The sequence below is a fragment of the Cebidichthys violaceus genome, unplaced genomic scaffold (assembly GCF_023349555.1).
Source record: "Cebidichthys violaceus isolate CVI_PGR_0920_01 unplaced genomic scaffold, fCebVio1.0.p SCAF_5, whole genome shotgun sequence".
NCBI lineage: Eukaryota > Metazoa > Chordata > Actinopteri > Perciformes > Stichaeidae > Cebidichthys > Cebidichthys violaceus.
The window spans coordinates 8,534,629-8,555,915 of NW_027176705.1; the positions used below are offsets into that span (position 1 = coordinate 8,534,629).

The following is a 21,287-nucleotide window of genomic DNA, read 5'->3' on the forward strand; positions in this document are numbered from 1 at the left end:
TTTGTCTAAAATCAGGAAGAAAGAGAGCCTGCTCACAAGTATGAGAGGGCAAAATGTTGCCAATTTTAGACTGTATTTTACTCAGATATGGCTGCTTGTGTTAGGGTATCACTTCAATATGGGAACTTTGGCAGTACTTAAATGAAAAAGAAAGGGTATTGTAGAAAAACATGTTTATGTTCCCTTAAAATTTGTATCAAAACTCAACAGTTATTGTGTTGGCACTAATGTTGAAAAAAATTAAACCCAGCCCTAGCTCAAACAGACAGGGATAAAAGCTGGAAAAGGAGATATTAAAGGAAATATGTGACGCTTATGAAAAGCATCTGTTCAAGCACCTCATAGAGAGCTATGGATATGTATATTCTTTATTCTTTTGTCTTTTACTTTCTATCTGTTTCTGTCTCTGTTGCGCTGGCGTTGCCTCCTCCCTGTGGACAGCTCTATGTCTCTAACTGTCACTGAATGTAATTGGTTCTGTCAGGGCCAATCAATAGCTCGCTGCCAGGCTTGTAGTGCTGGTGACATGGGGTGCATCACAGTCAAACTCTATAGTGCTTACAGAAACCACACTGTGTGTTGTTTGTGCATGTGTGCTTGTGTATGTTTCAGTAGAAATAGAGGTGATGTTGTGACTGAAGCAGAAAGTGATTTAAACAAAACACTCATGCACACAACGACCAGGTGAAACACGTTACAGGCTCAAAACCAACCGACTGATCAGCAATGAGCAAAGCTGCAGGAAGCGTGAGAAGGCCAATTAAATCTATATATGATTATGTTCCTGTTAATTGTGGCAATGAGAGAGAGAGAGAGATTTGGTTCAAAGAACAATTAAAAAGGATAGCCAGGGTTTTTACTGTGTTCACCAAACTAAATAAAAACATGTTCAAAGACCATAGTAATACCACAGAATGAAATGTAATGCCTTGGTCATATTGCCGGTCAAATGATGACATTTATACAATTACTTTTAGGACATCTCAGCTGTTTATAACAAAGTAGTTATAATAATCAATTAACGTGGCTTGGGTCAAGATAAGTGGCAGAATATTGATGGCTGGATAAACCAATTAAAAAAATAATGAATTAATTACATTTTTTGCTAAAATTGACACTTGCCCATTATGAGATGATGAGCTTTCCAGCTACTGCAGCGAACAGTAGTGACCGTGTTTGCTTCAGGTCTGATAGTGCTGGCTGAAACCCCACAAAAAATGATTGAACAGACTCCTGCACGCACAGCGTATAATGACTCCTGACAGCATGCAACCACACAAAAAAAAATGATGACTAGTGGTATGGTCTACAGCAGGAAATATGAAAATGACAAGACCTTTGCAAATTAAATCTCAGACTCTTTTTATGAGAGATCTGAACTGAGTGCTTTTCAGATCTGCAGGTACCAAACAGTCATCATTCTGATCAACTCAATCTTTCAGTCTCAATCTGGATATATTTGGATCAAGGACAGTCTGAGCACAGCCTAAACGGTTTCTGCAAAACCATGAGAGTGAACAGCTCTTCTGCTGTTTGATGCCAGCCAATAACAGGAAGGCGAGCTGTCAGCTACGAGGACTTGGGAGTCGGACGGTAATGTAGATTACTGTCGAGCTGATAGCCAGTTACTCCCTGACTCCCTGATAAATGTTCTCCGTTTTTCTTTTTCACCTGTTATATTCTCCGAAGCCTCTCTACTACTACTCTCTACTGAGATTTCTATGTTCTTCTCACATCCATGCAAACAGAGACGCACACGCATCACAATGTCATATAAGGATGAAGTGTATTAGGCCATCATAAGTGTGTGAGATTAGAAGCTTTGAGCATCGTCCGTGTGGAGAGACACAGAGACCAAAGACTTATGGGAGTTTAAAGTCCTTTAGAGCAGTTTGCAGGGGCAGATAGACAATGTGTTGTTACACCGGCTTTGAAGTGTCATCTCAGAGAATGGAAGCTCAGACAATGAGAGACGAGTGAGGATTACAGAAAAGTGTGTGAGTGTGTGAGAGAGAAAGGGAGTGTTTGTCTCTATGGATTAGACCCCACACGGAAAGCAGCTTTGTCAGCTGGAGCTGTTATCTGTGTGGAAAGACACTTTTCTATCGTGTTCGCACAAGAGGACAGCCGACAAAAAAAAGTAATTTCTCTCTTTCCCACATATTGATGTTCCACAAAACAAACAAACACAGAAACAAAACACACACTCAGCGAAATACACATGTGCATGCAAAAATATGCACACATACGCTTCCACACACAGCTGTCAATAGTGCAAGTCAACAGCATGGGGAATAATCATGCACTGTATTAAAACAAATTGAAAATCAGTGGTGAGTGTTCCCCCTGAGCATAGATGGAAAAATGCAGAGCAAGGCAAAACAAATGCAAAAAACAAAAACAAAGAAAAAATGTCAGTTAATATTCAGACCAACAGAGCATCGATATGTGCGAGAAAGGCACCGGAATGAGGTGTGTATTCTGTGTGTGTTTGTGTGTGTGTGTGTGTGTGTGTGTGTGTGTATTATGTGACTGCCTGCTTTTATTCAGATGTGCTGAGTGGAGTGTTTATGATTGAGGCCTGGGGGTTGTAGGAAGGTCCCTGCACAATTTCAGTGGAGGACCAATAATACAGAGTTACTCTGAGTGGAGCTCATTTTAACTAACTACCTCATCGACCTAATCACTGCTATTAACTGCACACTGCACAAGAGTGTGTTCTGCAGTAACATAAAAAAGGTAAACGCACACTGCAAACTAACTGAGTTCATGACACGTCCCAAACAATACGCTCAGTTTTGGTGTTTTTATTGAAGGGCATTATATAACCCTAATGGATGGTTGGAAATTTACTTTAACTTAATCTTAAGTCACCTGTTCATGTTTGGCAGTGATTTTCAATTCAATTTTAGTCTCAGTAATTCAGGAGTTTCAGATTTCAGAGTTTTTGTTAGAATATCGTCAATCAAAAGTGAAGAGGTTTGGCTTTCTTAGTCTTTCAGTGAAGATTTTATTTTCTTTTGGTTCCAGACTAGTTCTTTCTCATGCCTTCAATTTGGTTTAAAGTGTAGACACCAGGAAATAAAAGCAGTTTTTGTTTGTTTTCAGGCAGAGACTGAGCGAAATACATTTTCTTTTTGACTTGACCAAGTGCACAACATTTTTTCCTTCACTGTCACTACACAGTGACACAGACGGACCTGGTAACAAAAATATCTGTATGTACCAATAATGTTTCAACTTCAACATTTTGCAATATAATAGTCATTAGCTTTGTTATTTTTTATAAGGAACACTGATGTGAACAAATAGATCATAAGATCATTTGTATTGACAGAAAATACTAGTAACCCCTATGCCAATAACTATGTGAGCTACTAGGGCTGTCACAATACCAGATTTTCACTACACAATTATTGTGGCCAAAATAATTCACGATAAAAAAAAATTCGCAATACATATAGATTTAAAAAAAAATGAATAAAATAAATAAATAAATAAGGCTATCAAATTCATTGTGAACTTTGTTTTGTGTTAGTTTTGTCTCTTTTTTGGCAAATGAATGACACTCAAAATACGAATGTAAGGTGGCGGAGTGAGTCTGTAACCATAACTGCACCATTATATGTGTGTTATTAATATGAAATCAATATTTAATTTTTAAATTGTAGTTATCTTCAATACCGGTATATTGTGCCACCTCTACTATGTACTATGTGATTTAGAGCTATGAGCTGCTATAAACTCAATGTATTGCCTCTAAACTTCAACGCAACATCTGTAATGTTACATGGATGCAGCTTAAGGAAATTATATTTTTTAAGTTTGCTAAACACAGAATCATTTGAGATTCAGCTAGAGTTACGATGTTCGAATGGGATTAAATCCCAAATCCACAAGGTTGGTGTCTTTCCAGAAAGGGTGCACTTGCGTGTCTGTGTGTAACGAGTGAGCTCCTGGCTGTTGAGTAGTAACAGGCAACATTGCAAGCAAAGACAGGATGACGGACGGCTGTGTGGCAGACAGTGACGGGGAGCAGAGACTATTGGGGACAGCAAGGATAAAGAATCCACTTTAGCCTCTTCCTTTAGCCTCCTGTGACACGCAGACAAGCAATAAGGTGTGTGAGTTGCCATGCGTGGCTTTCTGACATTACCTGTCATTGTAGTCCTCGTGGTAGCTGTCATACTCCAGGTCGAACTCAGATCTGCAGGAGAGGTGGAGAAAGAGACGGGGGAGGTGGTTAGTAAAGTATTTGTCAAAACTACACCATGCGCCTTTACGGGGGCAATCACACACTTCACTTAACAAACAGCAAGCTTGTTTGATGTATCAGTGTGTAAATGTACGTGAGCCTCAACAGATTTATACTGTACAATCACTTCATCTGGAAAGAATGCAGTGTTCATGATCTCCAGCCAACTAGAAAAAGACACTGGATTTGTTTTGCTGCAGCATCCAAGATAGAAAATCCATAGAAATTGTCTTGTGTGCCAACTGTACCACCCACTGAGCATCTTATCTCATGTGTGCGCTTGGTGAGGTGAGGTGAGGCAAGCAGTGAGGCAGGTGAGTGATGTAACAGGAGAGAACCGAAATGGGCTGGAAGCTGGAGTGAACCTGCATAACAGACCAGAGGAAGTGGAGGACAGAAAAGTGACACTAAGCCAGAGTGAGATCACATTATGGTGTGTCAGACCTCAGCATTCCTCCCTAATCCGCACACAGAGTCCCTAATAATCCCTCCATGTTTCTCTCCCTCCCTCTGTCTCTCTCACTGAATCCCCCCCTCAATCCGTCTTTTCCATTCTTTCATTTCATACTTTCTCTTTGTTTGAACTGACCTCACTCTTTCCATTTCTCTTTCAATCAGTCTTGCACTAATTCAATTCAAGAGCTTGACTTGCAAGATAAGTCATTATGTGCATTGTAAAAACAAGCACATATATGATACAAATGAAGATTTCTGCATACTGTTACTGCATTGAAGATTATTGAATCAGTACATCATAATGACTAAACCCAGGCAGCAGCCTCCAGGTCTGAAAAGTGATGCCAATGCAGAAGTGCCTTAAACTTGCATTATCTCTACTGGCCATCAGGGGGCGACTCCTCTGGTTGCAAAAACAAGTCTGATATTCAATCAGACTTGTTTTTGTTTTTTCTCATAGACCTCCATGCAGGAAGTCTATGAGAAAATGACCCCACTTCTCACTAAATGTATTACCTCCAAGACTGTAAACATGAGTTTATGGTCTCAATTGCTAGTTTCTTAGTCTTCTTCAATACAGCATGATGTTCATTTAGTAAATTATGGTCCCATTTAAAGTAAAATAGACAATAAGTGAGTGTACTTTAGTGTGTGGCTACCTTGTGATTGACAGGTCGCTACCACGGTGTTGTCCGGTCTGGGAGTTGTCTGTATTTTATCTTACAACTTGAATCCTTTTACAGTGTGTTTTCAGATCATAAAAGTTAATTGTAACCATTTTGGCTGCCTACATATTGTTATTCAGCGTTCAAAACAACAGTCCACAAACCAATGGTTGTCGTCACAGTGATTGCGTCCACTTCGTTATATAGACTACGCTTAAACCTGCAACAGCTGACCTTTTAGCCACATGGGGGCAGTGAAAACAAGTTGTGAACTCAACATTGATATATTATCAACTTTTAACTTGATATGGTGAAGTGGTTACTAACACATCCAGCAGTTATGGAACATCATTATCATGTATTTGCAATAGTGTTTCTGTCAGTCTAACACTTGCTCTGTTTAGCTACATTTTGGTCTCTACCAAATCCTGAGGGAAATATTTGGCTCTTGAGCTGCTAAATTCTGCACTAGTTTCGCTGTCTTTAGAATTTCTTTGCTGAAAACAGCAGGTGAGAGTGGTAGGAACCAAGAACCAAAACAGCAAAGCTGTGGGCCAGAAAATCAAAACAATGAGCTGAAAAACACTACATGCTCCATAGAGCTGAGGGGAACTACAGTTCGAGTAATAATTCTCAATGAGTTAGTCACAAAGAGCAAGCCTTTTCAAATACAAGAGTCTTTGGATCCATTGTTAAAATATTGTTTTTTTAGACACTTTAGAGTAAGCAAAAACTGTCCAAAAAGTATAAAACTGTAATTGTGTAATTTGCACTAACAGATCTCTGACACATTTTAAAGTGACTTGTTACCATATATTCACATCCAAGTGACAACCCATGTTCAGACAATATATTGGTAAAAAATATGTGATTTTTGTTCTACATATTTTGGGAAAATAACACACCCAAAGTCCTTGCCATCTGCTTATCTGTCACTCAGGGAGGCAGTGATTCTCCTGGTTGTCATCATGCTGCTCATCTCAAAGAAGAGATGTTTTTTTTGTAAGTCAGGATAAACAGCAGGGGACTAAACCAAATACTTCTCCACATTCAGAATTACGCACACGTACAAATATACACAGACAAACATCACCGGGCTGTGAGCTGCTGTGAGTGTGCTTGTGTGTGGGTCTCTGGATCTGAAGTGTAGACTTATTTTGGAGTGGACCGTAATCACGTCTCCTCCAGCGTTGCTCTCATGGGCTCTATTCTGTCTCATACCAGCTGGTTTTCAGAGCTCAGGAGGCAGGAAACCACAAAATAATTCAGTGCTCATGTCTGAGCTACATACTTGCCAAAAATGCAAAGCGCAATTTTAAATCTAATTTAAAGACTGCCCTCTGGTATCCTATTTGAAATGGAGGAGGCCTGCATAATGTATTAGCTCATTTTGTGTCTTGATTCTTATGCATTTTGGGACACAAAAGGAAAAAGGGTATTTCTAGTGAACTGTCCTTTTACAGTAATCCTTCATCCTGTACCACTGAAGGACACAGAGAGGCAGAAGGACAAGAAAATAAGGACTCCCGGGTCCTCTGCTGAGCTGAGCAGTCTGCTCTCCAAGTGAATTCAGCCAGAAGAAAGATAGAAAATAACTGCTATTCACATAAATCGTCACTGAGGGGGAAATAAGCTGCTGCTCTTTCTCTGTTTGTTTTTCTCGCATTGGCGTTCACTGGCTTACCGTTGTCATTGTACATTGTGTCAGTTTGTGTAGGGCTCTGCGACAGACAGGGTGATTATCATTTGTACAATCTTTTTTTTTTAAATAATCTTTAGTTTTCATTTTTCTTTTACTTTGTATTTCTCTTGTCCAGTCTGTTGATATTTCATGCATTAGACTGCATATTTAAAAAAATATATTTTCAGATCTAAATTCTACTTAACTCTTTTTTATTGTTGGTCATTCTATTACTTTATCATAATCCCTTGAAATGTAGTAAATAATTAATAACAATACATTCTTACATATGTATTATTGAATCATTTATTTAACCAAAAAGGTCCCATTGAGATACAATATCTCTACTGCTAGGGAGTCCAGGTCAAGTAAAAAATGTTAAAAAACAAAAACGGGATAGTGAAGCTATGACAATGAAAATTAACTCCACGAGTGAATAATAGAAAACAATACACAAATTTAAACAGTAGCGATCACATACATCATGTTTGTTGTTATTTAACCACTGAATGTTGAATAATACATATTCTTTATTAATTTGGTCAACTGGTATTTTCATATTAATTAGTGAAGCTAAATCTGTGACAGGTTAGCACAACCCATTTTGACTGTAATTACATCCAAAGTGAACAGTCAAATGACTGGGTCACTGTGTGTTTGTGTGTGCGGGGGGGCGGGGCGGGGGGTGGGGGGGGGTAGAGAGAGGCAGATGGACAGCAGGGTCACTAAAGGCTAATTAATGTCTTTTCATAATTCCTCAAGTGCCAAAGCAATCCATTAGACATGGCTGGCTATAAATCATCTCAGCCTCAGTGTGCCTGTGTGTGTGTGTGTGTGTGTGTGTGTGTGTGTGTGTGTGTGTGTGTGTGTGTGTGTGTGTGTGTGTGTGTGTGTGTGCATTAGCCAAAGACGAGTTGCTTTTTGTGTGAACAAAGCAGCCCAGAGATTTCCTCCAACATGCACACTCAACACCCGCCGTAGGCAGAAATCCATCAGTTTCACTCCAGCTGAATCTATGGCAGAACCTCGAAGGTGTGTGTGTGTGTGTGTGTGTGTGTGTGTGTGTGTGTGTGTGTGTGTGTGATGAATTATTAGAGATTTAGTTCAATTGGCTTAGAGCCTTGACAGATGCAATTTAAATCTTGCTGACGATGCATCACAGTGACATTTTATGTGAGATTCTTGTTTTCTCGATTGTGGTGACATCTTTGATGATAAATATTTACTGTAGTCTTTTTTCCTGCACTTCTTTTACAATCAATTCACAGCATTGTCAACAGTTATTTGTGTAGTTATCAGAATGAACAGTTTAAATAAGTTGACACAATATATTCAAGTTATGGTACAAATAATGGCAGCATTTCAGTTCTTGTCTGAAAGAACTCCAGAGATATACAAAAAAATCTATAAACATGCCACAAACGTGCTATCACCACTGATAAGGTTGTCTCAACACGGTCTATGTCACAGTATTAAATAAACAGTTGGGCATTACAAAGCAGCAACTGAGTTGGGCCCAACCTGAACAAGTCACTGAGTATATTGCACCTTAAAAATAGCAAAAATTCTAGTGAAGAGCCACACTGGGATTAATCTTTAGTACCTTTTGAGAGTGAGAGAGACAGCCAGGAAAGGGGGGGAGAGACAGGGGATGACATGCAGCAAAGGGACCTGGGCCAGACTAGAACTCGTGGCGCTGCAGTAAGAACTCAGTCTTAATGGTTTGCGATCTATCCGGTGAGCTATGGGCGCCCCAGTAAATGCCTTTTTCTTTTGCTGTAGCTAAGCATTTCCTTTTTTCACATACATTATGTTCCTACATGACTGCAAAAAATCAGGTGTGCACGGACACGCACAAGATGGAAGAACAATTTGATATCATTCGACGTGTATAGTATAACGATTTGTATAGCACACTTGTCGGAATTGAAGAAATTAGTTATAGTTACTTAATTTCCCTCTGTCCGGCTCCCGAAAATGTGATGGTCATTGAGTTATATTTCAATTTAGAATTAGGTGAAGGACAGGCATGACTTTTTGGTTTAGTTAAAAAATGATAGGAGACAATACTGGAAGACTACTGAGAATGCTCTTAAAATAACAGAGGGGATGTGGTTTTGCAGGTTATTCCTGTGTGCTATCAGTAGAGGTCTCTGCAAGGCTCTTGAAGCAGCAACTATATTTTAGCAGGTGACAGAATCATTTATAATTATCTATTAAAATAGAGGCACCTTTTACCTCTCTCATTGGAGCACTATAGGGGTTAAATGTGTAGGGAAGCCTCCCAGCATGCTTTGTAGAAAAGGATTGATGACGAGGAGTCTCATGTTATGTGTGTGCCTCCATATAAAAAGTGTTAATGTGCTCCTCATTGTGTTCCATAATATAGCCATTGTTTTCACATCTCACCTGTTACACAATTAGTCATATGAGCAAATGCAGTCAGATTAGAGTGATGCTGTGTGACAGTTGGTGACATTCTCAATGTGAAAACAAAGGTGGGTTTATTGCTGAGCTTATGGTGTGTCTGTTGCTAACAATAAAGCTGCAGTTCAAGTTTAAATCTGCTGCTAAGTTCTTCCAACTTGTGAACCCCAGCTCATCATGTTACTGTATTACTAACAGTGCAAAATAAGGACAGTTTCCAAAAACAATGCCATGAGATGGAGTGAGAAAGACCAGACCTTGCAGACTACACACTTCTGTCTCTTTTATTTCTTCTTACAACTCCTGTTTGACTTTCTCACACAAATCAACAAACTTGGTTCAGTCACGCTTTTTTTCCTGTTAAGAAATAATTCTAGGATGAGACATATTCCCTCCTTTAAAGTGCGGAAAAATGAATCTAGAGGTTTTGTGTCTTCATGCTTAGATCACTGTAATTCTTTGTATACTTGCCTCAGCCAAGGAGCTGCAGCTAGCTTTCAGCTGGTTCAAAAGCATGCAGCTCATCTTCTAACAAAGATTTTTAGAGTTTAGAGTTAAATAAAACCCTGGTAATTACCTAACAAGTAGTGCAACATGGTGAGGTACCTGAGAACATGTCTGGATTGATTAGGGTTGTGTCCAAGTACATGTAGAAACTTAAGGAAGACCATGCATTTACCGTTTTTCAATCATCAAATTTAACAGACTTTTTTAAAAAACCTTAAAGTTTTCAGTCTGATCATGCTTATATTATTCCTGCATTCAATTTATTTTTGGTATCTGTAACAAGCCTGCCTACCTTGCTTTGTGCTTAACGGTTTTAATAATGAAACACTACAATTTGCTTTGAGAAGCACTATATAAATACATCTTTATTACTTACTTAAGTTCAGACCAAATATTTCAATCCTGCATCATTGGTCAAAACAGTGATAAAGGTTTAGTGCTGAAACCTTGTGAACATGATCCAATAGCAAACTTTAAGGGTGCAGAAACCTACCCTGTTCTCGTTTGAAAAACATAAAGTGATATGGCTCAAGCTCTGATCAAGGTCCGTGTGACCAAAATATTTAAAAATAAAGTGTGCTTCTGCAATTAAGACAAGAGTGCAGATGGTTTGACCTTTTGTCATTGCACATTGTTAACTTGTGGCGATTTGCTTTGGTAATATTTTTTCATGCAGCAAACACAGGTATATAGTCAGCAGGTGGATAAATGAGAGAAATTGTAATGGGTTAGAAAGTCGAAAGAATTATGAGGATTTGGTGTCAGGTCACAAAATCACCGAATAAGAGACAAAGACCCTTGCTGGCTGTAAGCGTTTCCTTGTTCCCTCCAAGTTTAATTTCCACTTAAAGTTACAGCAGTGACTCCCACAGCTCCATATCTTGTGAGGTCAAAAAAAGGTTGTTATATTACGCACGTCAAAGTGAAGTGCAGTGAGACATGATGAAAATCCAGCTGATGAAACCTTAGGACAGGCTGCTTGACTGAAGAGAATAAACTTTGTGTTGAGAGCAGCTAACAGTTACTCTTTGCCATACATAAACCACAGTATGTTTCCATATACGTTACAAATTCAACACAAATCTACTAGCCAATCAGAAGAGACAAGAAAAACATTGGTGGTTTCAGCAAATGCCCCAAAACTACAATAACAGTTAAGTTAAGTAGTTGAAAGGAATGATGACTCTTGTCCGTCGGGAGCAAAAAAGGAAATTCTTGTTATATGTTGTTATAGCCACATATGCCATAATGTCAACAGAGGGAGGAAGTCGGCGTGGATGAATGTGTGTTAGATTCATTTAACCATGACCGCAATTCTTCCCAACACTTAAGTGGTTATTAATCATCTCATTGGCTAACAAGGTTGTTTTTTTTGGTGATTTGTAACAGTTTTGGAAGGCACTGAGAAAAAAATCTCATCTTGTCAATAGTGGCATCAGATTAGAAAAGACTTTTGTCATTTAATCTGAAAAACAGCATTTTCCCGTCAACATGGCCCTGTATCCAGAGTAAAATATGAGAAAAAACAAACAAAGCAGAACAATCGAGAGACAACACATTGGAATACAACCCACATCTACACAGAGACTGACAACAGCATGCAGTCAAGAAGAAATTAGATTACTCGGCGTAAAAACTGAGCAGTGGGATTTTTCTTCTTGGCCTGTCAAAAAATGAGAAAACTACATTTGTGTTCATGGATTGACAATGAGGGGAAAGACAGAGAAAGAGAGAAAGAGATACCATGGGATGTTAAGGGCGAATATGATCAAGATGAGAGCAGAGAAGCTTTGATGGGGGAGGAGGGGAAGATGAAGGGAGTGCTGGCAGCTCCTTCTCTCTCTCTCTCTCTCTCTCTCTCTCTCTCTCTCTCTCTCTCTCTCTCTCTCTCTCTCTCTCTCTCACAGACACTCTTGAAGGACAGACAGAACTAATCTATTTCCCCTTTCTCTCTCATTTAATCACTGTCGCTGTTATTCCCTCCATTTTACTCACATTTTTTACTTTTTTGTAGAAGGCACGAGTGATGCATCAGATTCGCTGATGATTACAATAACAAAACCGAATAATATATTTGATTGTTTCATATCAATTACTGTATATGTAATTTGTATGCAGCATTAGCTACATACACCATTTTTTTCTGGTTGGGGTTTTGCACACACAAAGACATATACAGTCAATTATATGCGTGGGAGACCTTCTATGTATACACTGTGGCACTACAGTACACTATCTCTTAAATAAATCTGATTCCATTGAAGGCAATATTGCAAATCAATGAGCAAGCCTGCTTTATGGCAATATTGGATTTAAAGGAATTTTGTAATGAAGTTTCTTGATTTTCCCATCTGACATTATTTGGTATTCCCATCTGGGTTTTTTATCAATAAAAATCAATAGCACAGTATAAAATCACTTTAGCCCTTATAGACGATTTAATCCACACTGCTGCCCCCCCCCCCCCCCCCCCCCCCCCCACACACACACACACACACACACACAACGCAGCTTTTACAACTCGTCCTGAGGGAGAACTTATATTTGACAAAGAGCATCTGAGATCCAACTTAAACATGTAGCGATCACACACACTCTGCTGCTTTAATCAATGATGTGTGCAGGACAGTAGCCGATCAATAACACATTACCATGTAATCTGCTCCTTGACATTCATTACTGCTAAGCCCACTATTCTGCATCATTTGGATGTACTGTATGTACTGTGAAATGGTGATGTACAGCTACAGGCCAGAACATGAGAGGTACTAGAGTAATGACAACTCCAGGAGCTCATAAATTCATATCCTACATGCATCAAGGTTAAATTATAGCACGGGAGAAATTTATTCAGTCGGAGAAGTCGAGGTACATAGATAAGGGTTATGTTTCAGATTGCACTCATCCTTCCTCACTTTAGTTTAAGTAGCCCTGAATGGCTGACAGCCCTTTAGATTTGATTGCAGCCACATCAGAAAGAGGAGCAGAAGAGAAGTGCATTGACAGAGAGGAGCTGGGGAGTGCTGCTGCATCAATAAGGCATTGAACAGGGGCCGGGACTACAGCTGGAGCTTAACAGGCAGTGCCTATCAGACAAAAGACATGCATCAGGGAACAGGAGACTCAATAAAGAGTGTCCCAAAGGAGAATGATTTTTTCTTTCTTTGGTCCATTTGTCCATCACAATGCATCCTTCTTGTCCCCTCAGAGGTGAACTCATCAGTGGTAAACTAACACTCAAATGGTAGGAGGAGGCAGAGCCAACTTGCCAAAGCTCTTAAACAAGAGTGGATAAAGTGGAGAGGACAGGGAGGGTGAGAAAGGGTGGAGTGGTGCGTTTGTTAAAGAGACAAGGAGGATGGGGACAGAGAGAGGGATGAGTCAGATTCCCCTACAGCTGTCAGGGTGTGGACATTCCTGACTGATGCAGCCAGCTTGTAGGATCAGCCATGGCAGAGACAAGGCGGGGTGTAGCATGGTATGGTTACTGTTTGATTAGCCAAAGAATGTCAGAGTTGGAAATAATGAGAGAGTCTCATGAATCAGCCTGTGTTTTTAGCATCATTACCAGCAAACTGATGGAAAAAACCGAGTCATACAAGACAGCGTTTTTAAATGTTTTCCCATCAGGATCAAAGACAGTGTCTTTACAGTCTGTAACCATTAAAACTTAATGTCACCATTTGCCGCTGGGCTTTAATCTCACAGCAACTGAAGAGGTTCAAAGACTGAACAGAAGCTCTGCAACACTAAACACATACAAGAAACATAACAGAGAGAGGAAACACTGATGCTGCAGATACAGTATGGAGGAGAGGGGCTCACTGTCCTGACCCTGGACTGTCTAAACAAAAGATTATCATAATCTGCCTTTCAAATCAGGCGGACTTACAGGTGTTTATTGTGAAAGCCCAAAGCGCTTTAATATTAATTACTCATTTAGCACTCCTGCAGGACAGGATATGAATACATTAATAACACTGTACATGTTTTTTAGTCACAATGAAAACACTTTATATAATCCAGTGTGATCAGGTGCTACATTTGGCCTCGGATACAGAATACAAAGTAAGTCTAAAAATAATATCACAGAGCCAAAAACTGCAACTTTAAATCACTATAAGACATGCAGTATAATCTGTGTCTTTGTGGGTGCTGCAGTGATTCCTTTACGAGTGTGTACAGTATGTGGGTGAAGGTATGTATGCGCACTATAAATATGTGCATATGTAGATAAGTGTGGGTTTAGCTCGATGTGCTACAGAAACATGCACCCCTCAGTAGCGTCAACAATGTGGCCTAATCCTCCTGGAGGCAGAGTGTTTGGAGTGGGATAAGAGCAATGCTTCTGCATGACTTGAGACCATCTGCACACAACTCAACACGCAAACAATGCTACTTTATTTGTATTTTTTTCCAACTTTGAAAATGTTCTTTTGAAATAAAGCTTGTTGTTGTTGTAGCTCATGAGGGAGTGAAAGGTAGTTCCTCTGCCTGTTGGTGATGCAGTGCATTAACTTCTTCATATATGAATATGTGTGGCTTCTCTCTAGGAGGGCCAACTGCTTTTGCTTGCTGCCATTCATCATAAGCTCAGGGTCTCGCTGGGAGCAGTAATTGGAAATTTCAGAGTTCAGGTTGTTTAGTGCTTATTAGGAGCATTACACAGCAGTAAGGTGACAAGTGACATTCAGGGCCTCTCACAGAGAGACCCCTCCCCTCCACCCATTAACCATAAAGAGCTTAAGGAGCACAGATATCTAGACACTTCCTCTAACAGGGGCGACTACCCCCGTCAGAACCAACTTAGAGCGCAAAGTTAAAAGGTTAGCCGAGGCTGCCTGGACTAGTTAATCCTTTCAGTCTTTTCAACTCTGTCAAGCCCCTGCATCGTTTTTCATGTCCTGAACTATGCTGTTGTCCTGAAATCATCGAAGAATTAAAAGCTAAAAGTCACTTCAGCTCAACTGCATGAAGGGCAAAGCAGCGTGGTAACACAGAGCACAAATGAACATCTTTGCTTACTACCAAAAGGAAAGTAAAAAAGACAAAATACCAAAGCTCTGAGTGTGTGTATGTGTGCGTGTTTGAGTAGTCGTCTCTAGTTAGACGTCATCCAGCCACCAAGCAAACAAATCCAGTTCTCTCCTCGGACAACAAGAGAGGATCTGAACATTTAGGGGATATCTAGGGCAAATAATAAGTTGCCATTCAAAAAGGTTTTAACTGTGATTGACATGACTGACATTTGCCGAGTCAACCTCAGACTGCAGTCTGCGGTCCTCACTGGACAACACTTAAACCTCAGCTGACATTAGCTATGTTAAGTCAACAACCTCCCTGTATCTGCTTCACTTTTGTCAAGATAGAGATTGAAAAAGGCAAAGAAATTGAAAAATGAAGAGACAGAAATGTGTTAAAAGAGGGAGACAAGTGTACTAATTGTACATGCTTGTACTTAGACAAAGACTGAGAAGTCTGGTACTGCAGATTGAGCCATTAGCAGAAGTTTAAGGAGATCCAATAGTCAAACAGAACTGGACAGAAACAATGCAGCAGAACAAATACTGTAGATCTAGGACTGATTGATGCCAATATTGGATTTTTATGCAATTTTTGCATTAATGTGATTTAGCATTGTACTCCTATAACTTAACTGGCTTCACAATGGATAGTTTTTAAAAGTCTAAAAACAATGCATTTTCTTCCTTGTCAAATCCTGATGCACACTACAATTATATCTATATATATGAATTGTTTTAAAGCAGACATTTTGGCCTATCGCTGCAGGAAAATCACAGGTGTTGCTCATAACTCATGGCTCAACAATGGCTCCGTTCACTATTCAAGTGTCCCAGTAAGCCATGACAGTGCTGAGCTGCTAGAATTTAGTTAACAGAAGGAGGTCCACGAAATGATAAAACACCAGGATGTGAGTGAGGTATTTGAAGGTATTTTGCTGTTGCATTCATTAGCATAAATGTGTGCTTGTGCACTGCGCACTGTGGTGGAGAAAGACATGGCCACAACAGGGTGTCCTCTTAATGATCTGTCTTTAAATCTGTCTTTGTATCGTGGCAGGTGATTGTGCAGAGTTGCTGGTTTCCCCGTCCTTCGGGATGTTTTTTTTGCCAAATATCCTGAAAGAAACCATTTGTATTACATTATCTAAATGATTATAAATGCTTTCTAGAGAGTGACTCTCTTTATTTGGTATTGTGAGTGCATGCATGCATACATACATGTATGTGCCATGAGGGTCACTGGGGTCACTGATATTCCGTTGTACCTCTTGGGACATGCAACCACTTGTACTTACACACTCACACTTTTTTTTTTTTATACTCACACATTCTGCTAACCCCCATTACCCCTCTGTGCTGACAGAGAGCTTTTACAGTCCGGGACGAGAAAAAGCTCTCCTGCTGCCTCCCAATCGCTGACAAAGATACCCCTCCCCTCCTCACTCTTTTTCACTTCACTCCCTCAGTCTCTTATTACCTGTATCTCTTCCCTCGCTAGAGCACAGCACTACCCATTAAGCGATATAAGCAGTTGCTTAGGGCCCCCATGAATAGTTTTTTAATGAACACAAGAGAAAGTAATAAAAATGTAACTTCTAAAAACTGACATTTGTTGCCATTTTTGCACAAAAAAAAAAAAATCAAAAACAATACACTCAGAGATGCGCAAAATAGATGCCTATAGATAAGCAGAAAGTCATTTACTGTCCCCTTAAAAATAAATACTTGATGGTCGGTTTAAGAAAGTGGTACAATTCAAAATTTTCTTTTCTTGGGCAATTTTATGTTAATATGTTATTCAAACAGTGCACGTTTGTCTTTCGTTCTCATTTGATCACTGTAACAGATTATCCACAATATGATTAGTTATTTTACTCAATATACTGTATGTTCTTCACCATATGGTTGCCTTGTGCATCATATCTTTTTGGTTGAGTCATATCCTTTCTACTTTCGGTCATCTTAGATATGAAGACAGCTGAGATTCAGCTCTTTCCAACAAAATCATAGGGTTGGGGGTTAAATTAATAGACAAATACTGTATTTACTGTTGTGTATTTAAAGATTGTGTTGCTGGTAATAGTCTTACATTAGTCTACATGCTTATTATTCCTTATGTGTGCTTAAACTAATATTTACAATTTGCAGGTTGTTTCAGTGATATGTGAAGAGGCAATGGTTAGGGGGGCCCCAAACCAAATACTGCTAAGGACCCCCAAAGGTCTAGGTCCGGCCCTGCCAATCGCCCAATGTCTGTGTCATTTTGCAGCTCTCGTTGTTATCAAAAATGAACTTTTAGTAAGTTTTCTTTGTGTTGTGTTCATGGTCTGTAAAGTTCTTGTTAGCTTCAATCTGGTGATCCAAGCACCGAAAAACAGCACCCCACAATCCCTTGGAAACAGAGCATTGACAACTACACAGTAATAACAGCACACTTGCATCCCTAAAAGTTTCCAGACTTCAGCAGCCAGTTGATGGGTACACAAGTTCAGTGGGCTTGGGACGCTGTGGCATTTATGTGAAGTTCCTATGCTCCTGGACTGGATTATCCAAGTATTTTTGGAGATACTATGTGGTGAAAGTCAATTGTTTTTAAGGTTTTATTTTTCACAGGGCCTGGTGAGGCAGGTTGCTCCCCTAAGCTTGCTGACTGTCTAAATGCATGCCAGTATTGATTGTCCTTCCTCTGGCCTTTCACACAGCCTTGCTGAGGACACATTAAATGCGTTATAAGCCATTATGGGCTCCAGGCCTCAAATCTCACCTGTCTAACTTAAAATATTGACATATTCTGCTCTGAGAAACTTTCTATTTTTTTGGCATAGCCTCTAGGTGTGAACTAATGCCTGAGCAGTGTGTTAGTGTGTGTTTGAGTGAGAGAGAGAGCGAGTGGGTGTGTTTGTTTATGTGTCTATGCACAGTATACCCTCTCCGTACTGTGCTGAACACTGGGGAGCATGTGTCAGTAAATGGCTATGTTGGGTACACGCAGAGACATTGAATCTGTGTGTGCTGGTAAGTGTGAGTGTGTGTGTGTATGATAGTGTGTACAGGGAGCAGGCTCATCCTCCTGCTGCCCCGGGGGCTCAGAGCCCATTTCCTGTTGTGCAGTGTGATAAGTTTCCCTGTCAGATCCTCCCAGCACCACTATATTTCTGATAAGCTCCACTGCTAGTTTTCCCGACCTCTGGCACTGAGATCAATTTGAGATTGATTCAGAATGCCCTGCTGGGCCGAGCTGGAAGATCAATTTGAGATGGATTGTTCACGCCAGGGGGCCAATGACACGCAGTGCAGTGCTCACTTGCTTTCCCTTCTTTGCTTTCTTCACCCCTCACTCTCCCTGACTGTTTCTTTCTTTCTCTGAATTTTTCTCTCCTATCTACTCCTCTCTCTTTCAGCTGTTTCACACTGTACTGTTGTTGCTCTGTATTACACCCTGCATGTCTTTTGCATCAATCCTTGTTCATGCCTTCTACTCTACCTCTCCCACCCGCTTCCCTTTTCTCCTCCCAGTGTTGAGTAGGCAGCAAGGATAGAGATGACTTCATTAGCAGGGGGAGCAACCCCTGTAGGCTGATAAGCCTGCAGGACAGGGGAGATAACTCATCTGGCTTGGTAACATAGCTAGAAAATACACACACACACACACACACACACACACACACACACACACACACACACACACACACACACACACACACACACACACACACACACAGCTAAACAAATATACATATACTACTGGTGTCACCATTGCTGATTCATCACCTTTCTCCATAGAGCATCAGGTCTACAGCGTCCATATCACTCTTCTTTCTTCAACAGTCTCCTATCATCAGTTGTTCTCCGCTGTCTCAAAAGATGTGGCGGTGGCTCTGAAACCAGCAGATGTGCTCTCCTCCCTTCTCTGCACAAAGTGACCTTTTCCTCAGCAGTACATCCACCTCTAACTGCCCTGACCTTTACCTACAGTACACCCCCCTCGCATCTCTCCCGGGAATGGACTGCAGACAGCAAATTGTCTGTGCATCCATCCACACAGAGAGAAAGCCGACAAAGAACAGATGGAAAAGCTGGACATAAAATGAAAATGGCAGTGACACTGTTAAACTGATGCTGAAGTGGAAGGGAAAGGTACAAAGGCCTTTGATGAATGGCTAGTGGGCTGTTTTTTGCCGCAGCACAGGCAAAAGCTTGCATTAATTATGCACTTTGTTGCCAGTTGTGGTAACTCACTTTCTCACTCAGGATGGTGTAAGAGGATGCCATAGGTGGACGTAGTCACCGCAACGTTAACCTTTAAAACTGCTATTTTAAAGTGTCGCCTGTTTGCAACCAAAAGCAACATGACAGGGTGGAGCTAAGTACAACTGAACCTTGAAAAGTACATTTTTAGGCAACCAAAACTGAATACACCTTAAGAAAGGGTTAAAGTTGTAAGATGAAAACACAGAAAACACCAAGACCGGTAACACCGTGGTAGCGACCTGTCAATCACAAGGTAGCCACGCTCTTAAACATGCACCAAGCTTGTTCTATCATCAGTCACTGACCTGTTTCGTCACATAGTGTCTGACATGGCCAGAACTCCAGCCGTTGCTTTTCACAGTGAAATCACAGGATTCAAACTCTGTCCACACAAGCAGAACTGTCTTGCTAATTGTGAGGAGAAACTAAATGGTGAGAAATTCAACAATGTGAACTGGAGTGCTTTTTAATATTAGACAAATGAACAACCAAAACCAAATTCATGCTGCAGCAGGTAATTTTCTTCTATCTGTATTTTGCCTTGTTTCATTTCATTGGTTGATCACTAAAACTATCAAATAAAAAATATCAAATAGATGCTGCAATAAATTATTGTGAAGTCAGAAAACACAGAACATCTGCTTATACGTCCTGTAGGGAAATTCATGTGGTAGCCTGCAGGATGGTTATCGCACCCTTCAGAGAGTCACACAGTCGTGAGCTCACACTAGACTCTTGCATGGTTCAGGAGCAACCTGTACACAGTTTATCATCGTAACCCGATGGGGAAAGGGTGAGAGGGTGGGTATAGATCGAGCACTATCTTGTTTCTATTTTACATATTCCAATCGTGTGTTTTTACAAGCAACAACATGCTATTTTTTTCCCATTAATACTACATAAATGTGAGTTATTATCTCCCAGTCTGTGGCTCTGCACATTATGCCCCCCCAATAAAATCTATTACTGTCATTTGTTAAAGAGATTATCAGGATGTTGTGCATACAGATTTAGCTGTCGGTAGGTGTCATAACAGCTGGCAGCCAGCTGCTGTGTTGTGACAATCAGAGTGATGTCACAGTCCAACAGAAAAATGTTGGTGCATAAAAACGGGTGAATTTCAACATTGCTATCTTAACTGCAGATTGCCTCCATTTGTCCTTTGCTTTTTCACTGCTTCTGGTGGTTTAACAGATGTCAGTCAGCTGAGCCTCAGGTGAGATACACATATACAATCTGACAAAATAAGTGTTGCATATGCAATATGTAGCTTTACTGATATATTCTCAATTCTACCGTACTGCCTCTGAAAAGTCTTCAAGGATAATTCAGGTATATTACAACCTCTGTCTTTATTACATCCAAGGAGGTTATGTTTTCAGTTTGGTTTGTCAGTTTGGTTGTCAGCTGGGTGTTGAAAAAACAGGCCCAATTTTCATGAAACTTGGTGCAAGGATGAAGCATGGGCAAAGGATTGTCTATGAACGTCTGACTGTTCGTTCTTCTTGCCCCATGAGAACTCTTTTTAGTTATTATAGCAATAAACATGGTGAGTACAATGATACCATAACCAATAAAAATGACCATAAAAATAAAGACCCAAGTTGTAATTAACCAGAATGATATTTCTATTTACTGTAGTCCTCTTATGTGACTCATTTCCTGTCACCCTCTTGCCCATCTTTGTAATATCTGCCATCAAATTAGCCTTTAAGTTGTGGCACGCTGTATATCAAACTGAACAGACATCAGGACATCATCTCCCACTGCTCCGGGCAACTGCAGACTTCATACCCTGATGCCTCCACCTATCCTGCTCCTGTTAGTCTCTTTGAGCCTATATGACAGATGGGCCACTGTGTTGTTTCCATCCTAACTTAAACTCCTCTATGACCAGCCCTTCTGATAATTAAAACAGATGAGAGAATACTAAAAGAGGAGAAAGCAGACGAAAATACCATAGAGCAGATGCTCAGTACGCTCTGCCACTTGATGTTCAGGCCAGTCCCCTCTCCACTGAG

At 40.3% G+C, this 21,287-nt stretch overlaps 1 protein-coding gene across 1 annotated transcript in view; it reads right to left on the reverse strand.

Annotated features, from left to right (window-relative positions):
* The window catches only part of LOC137887872 (heterogeneous nuclear ribonucleoprotein C-like), a 36,542-nt gene that overhangs the window by 5,827 nt on the left and 9,428 nt on the right, over positions 1-21,287 (reverse strand). The window contains exon 3 of the mRNA XM_068731114.1: positions 4,157-4,207. Coding sequence (XP_068587215.1) covers positions 4,157-4,207 — 51 coding nt within the window. The remainder of the gene's footprint in view (positions 1-4,156; positions 4,208-21,287) is intronic.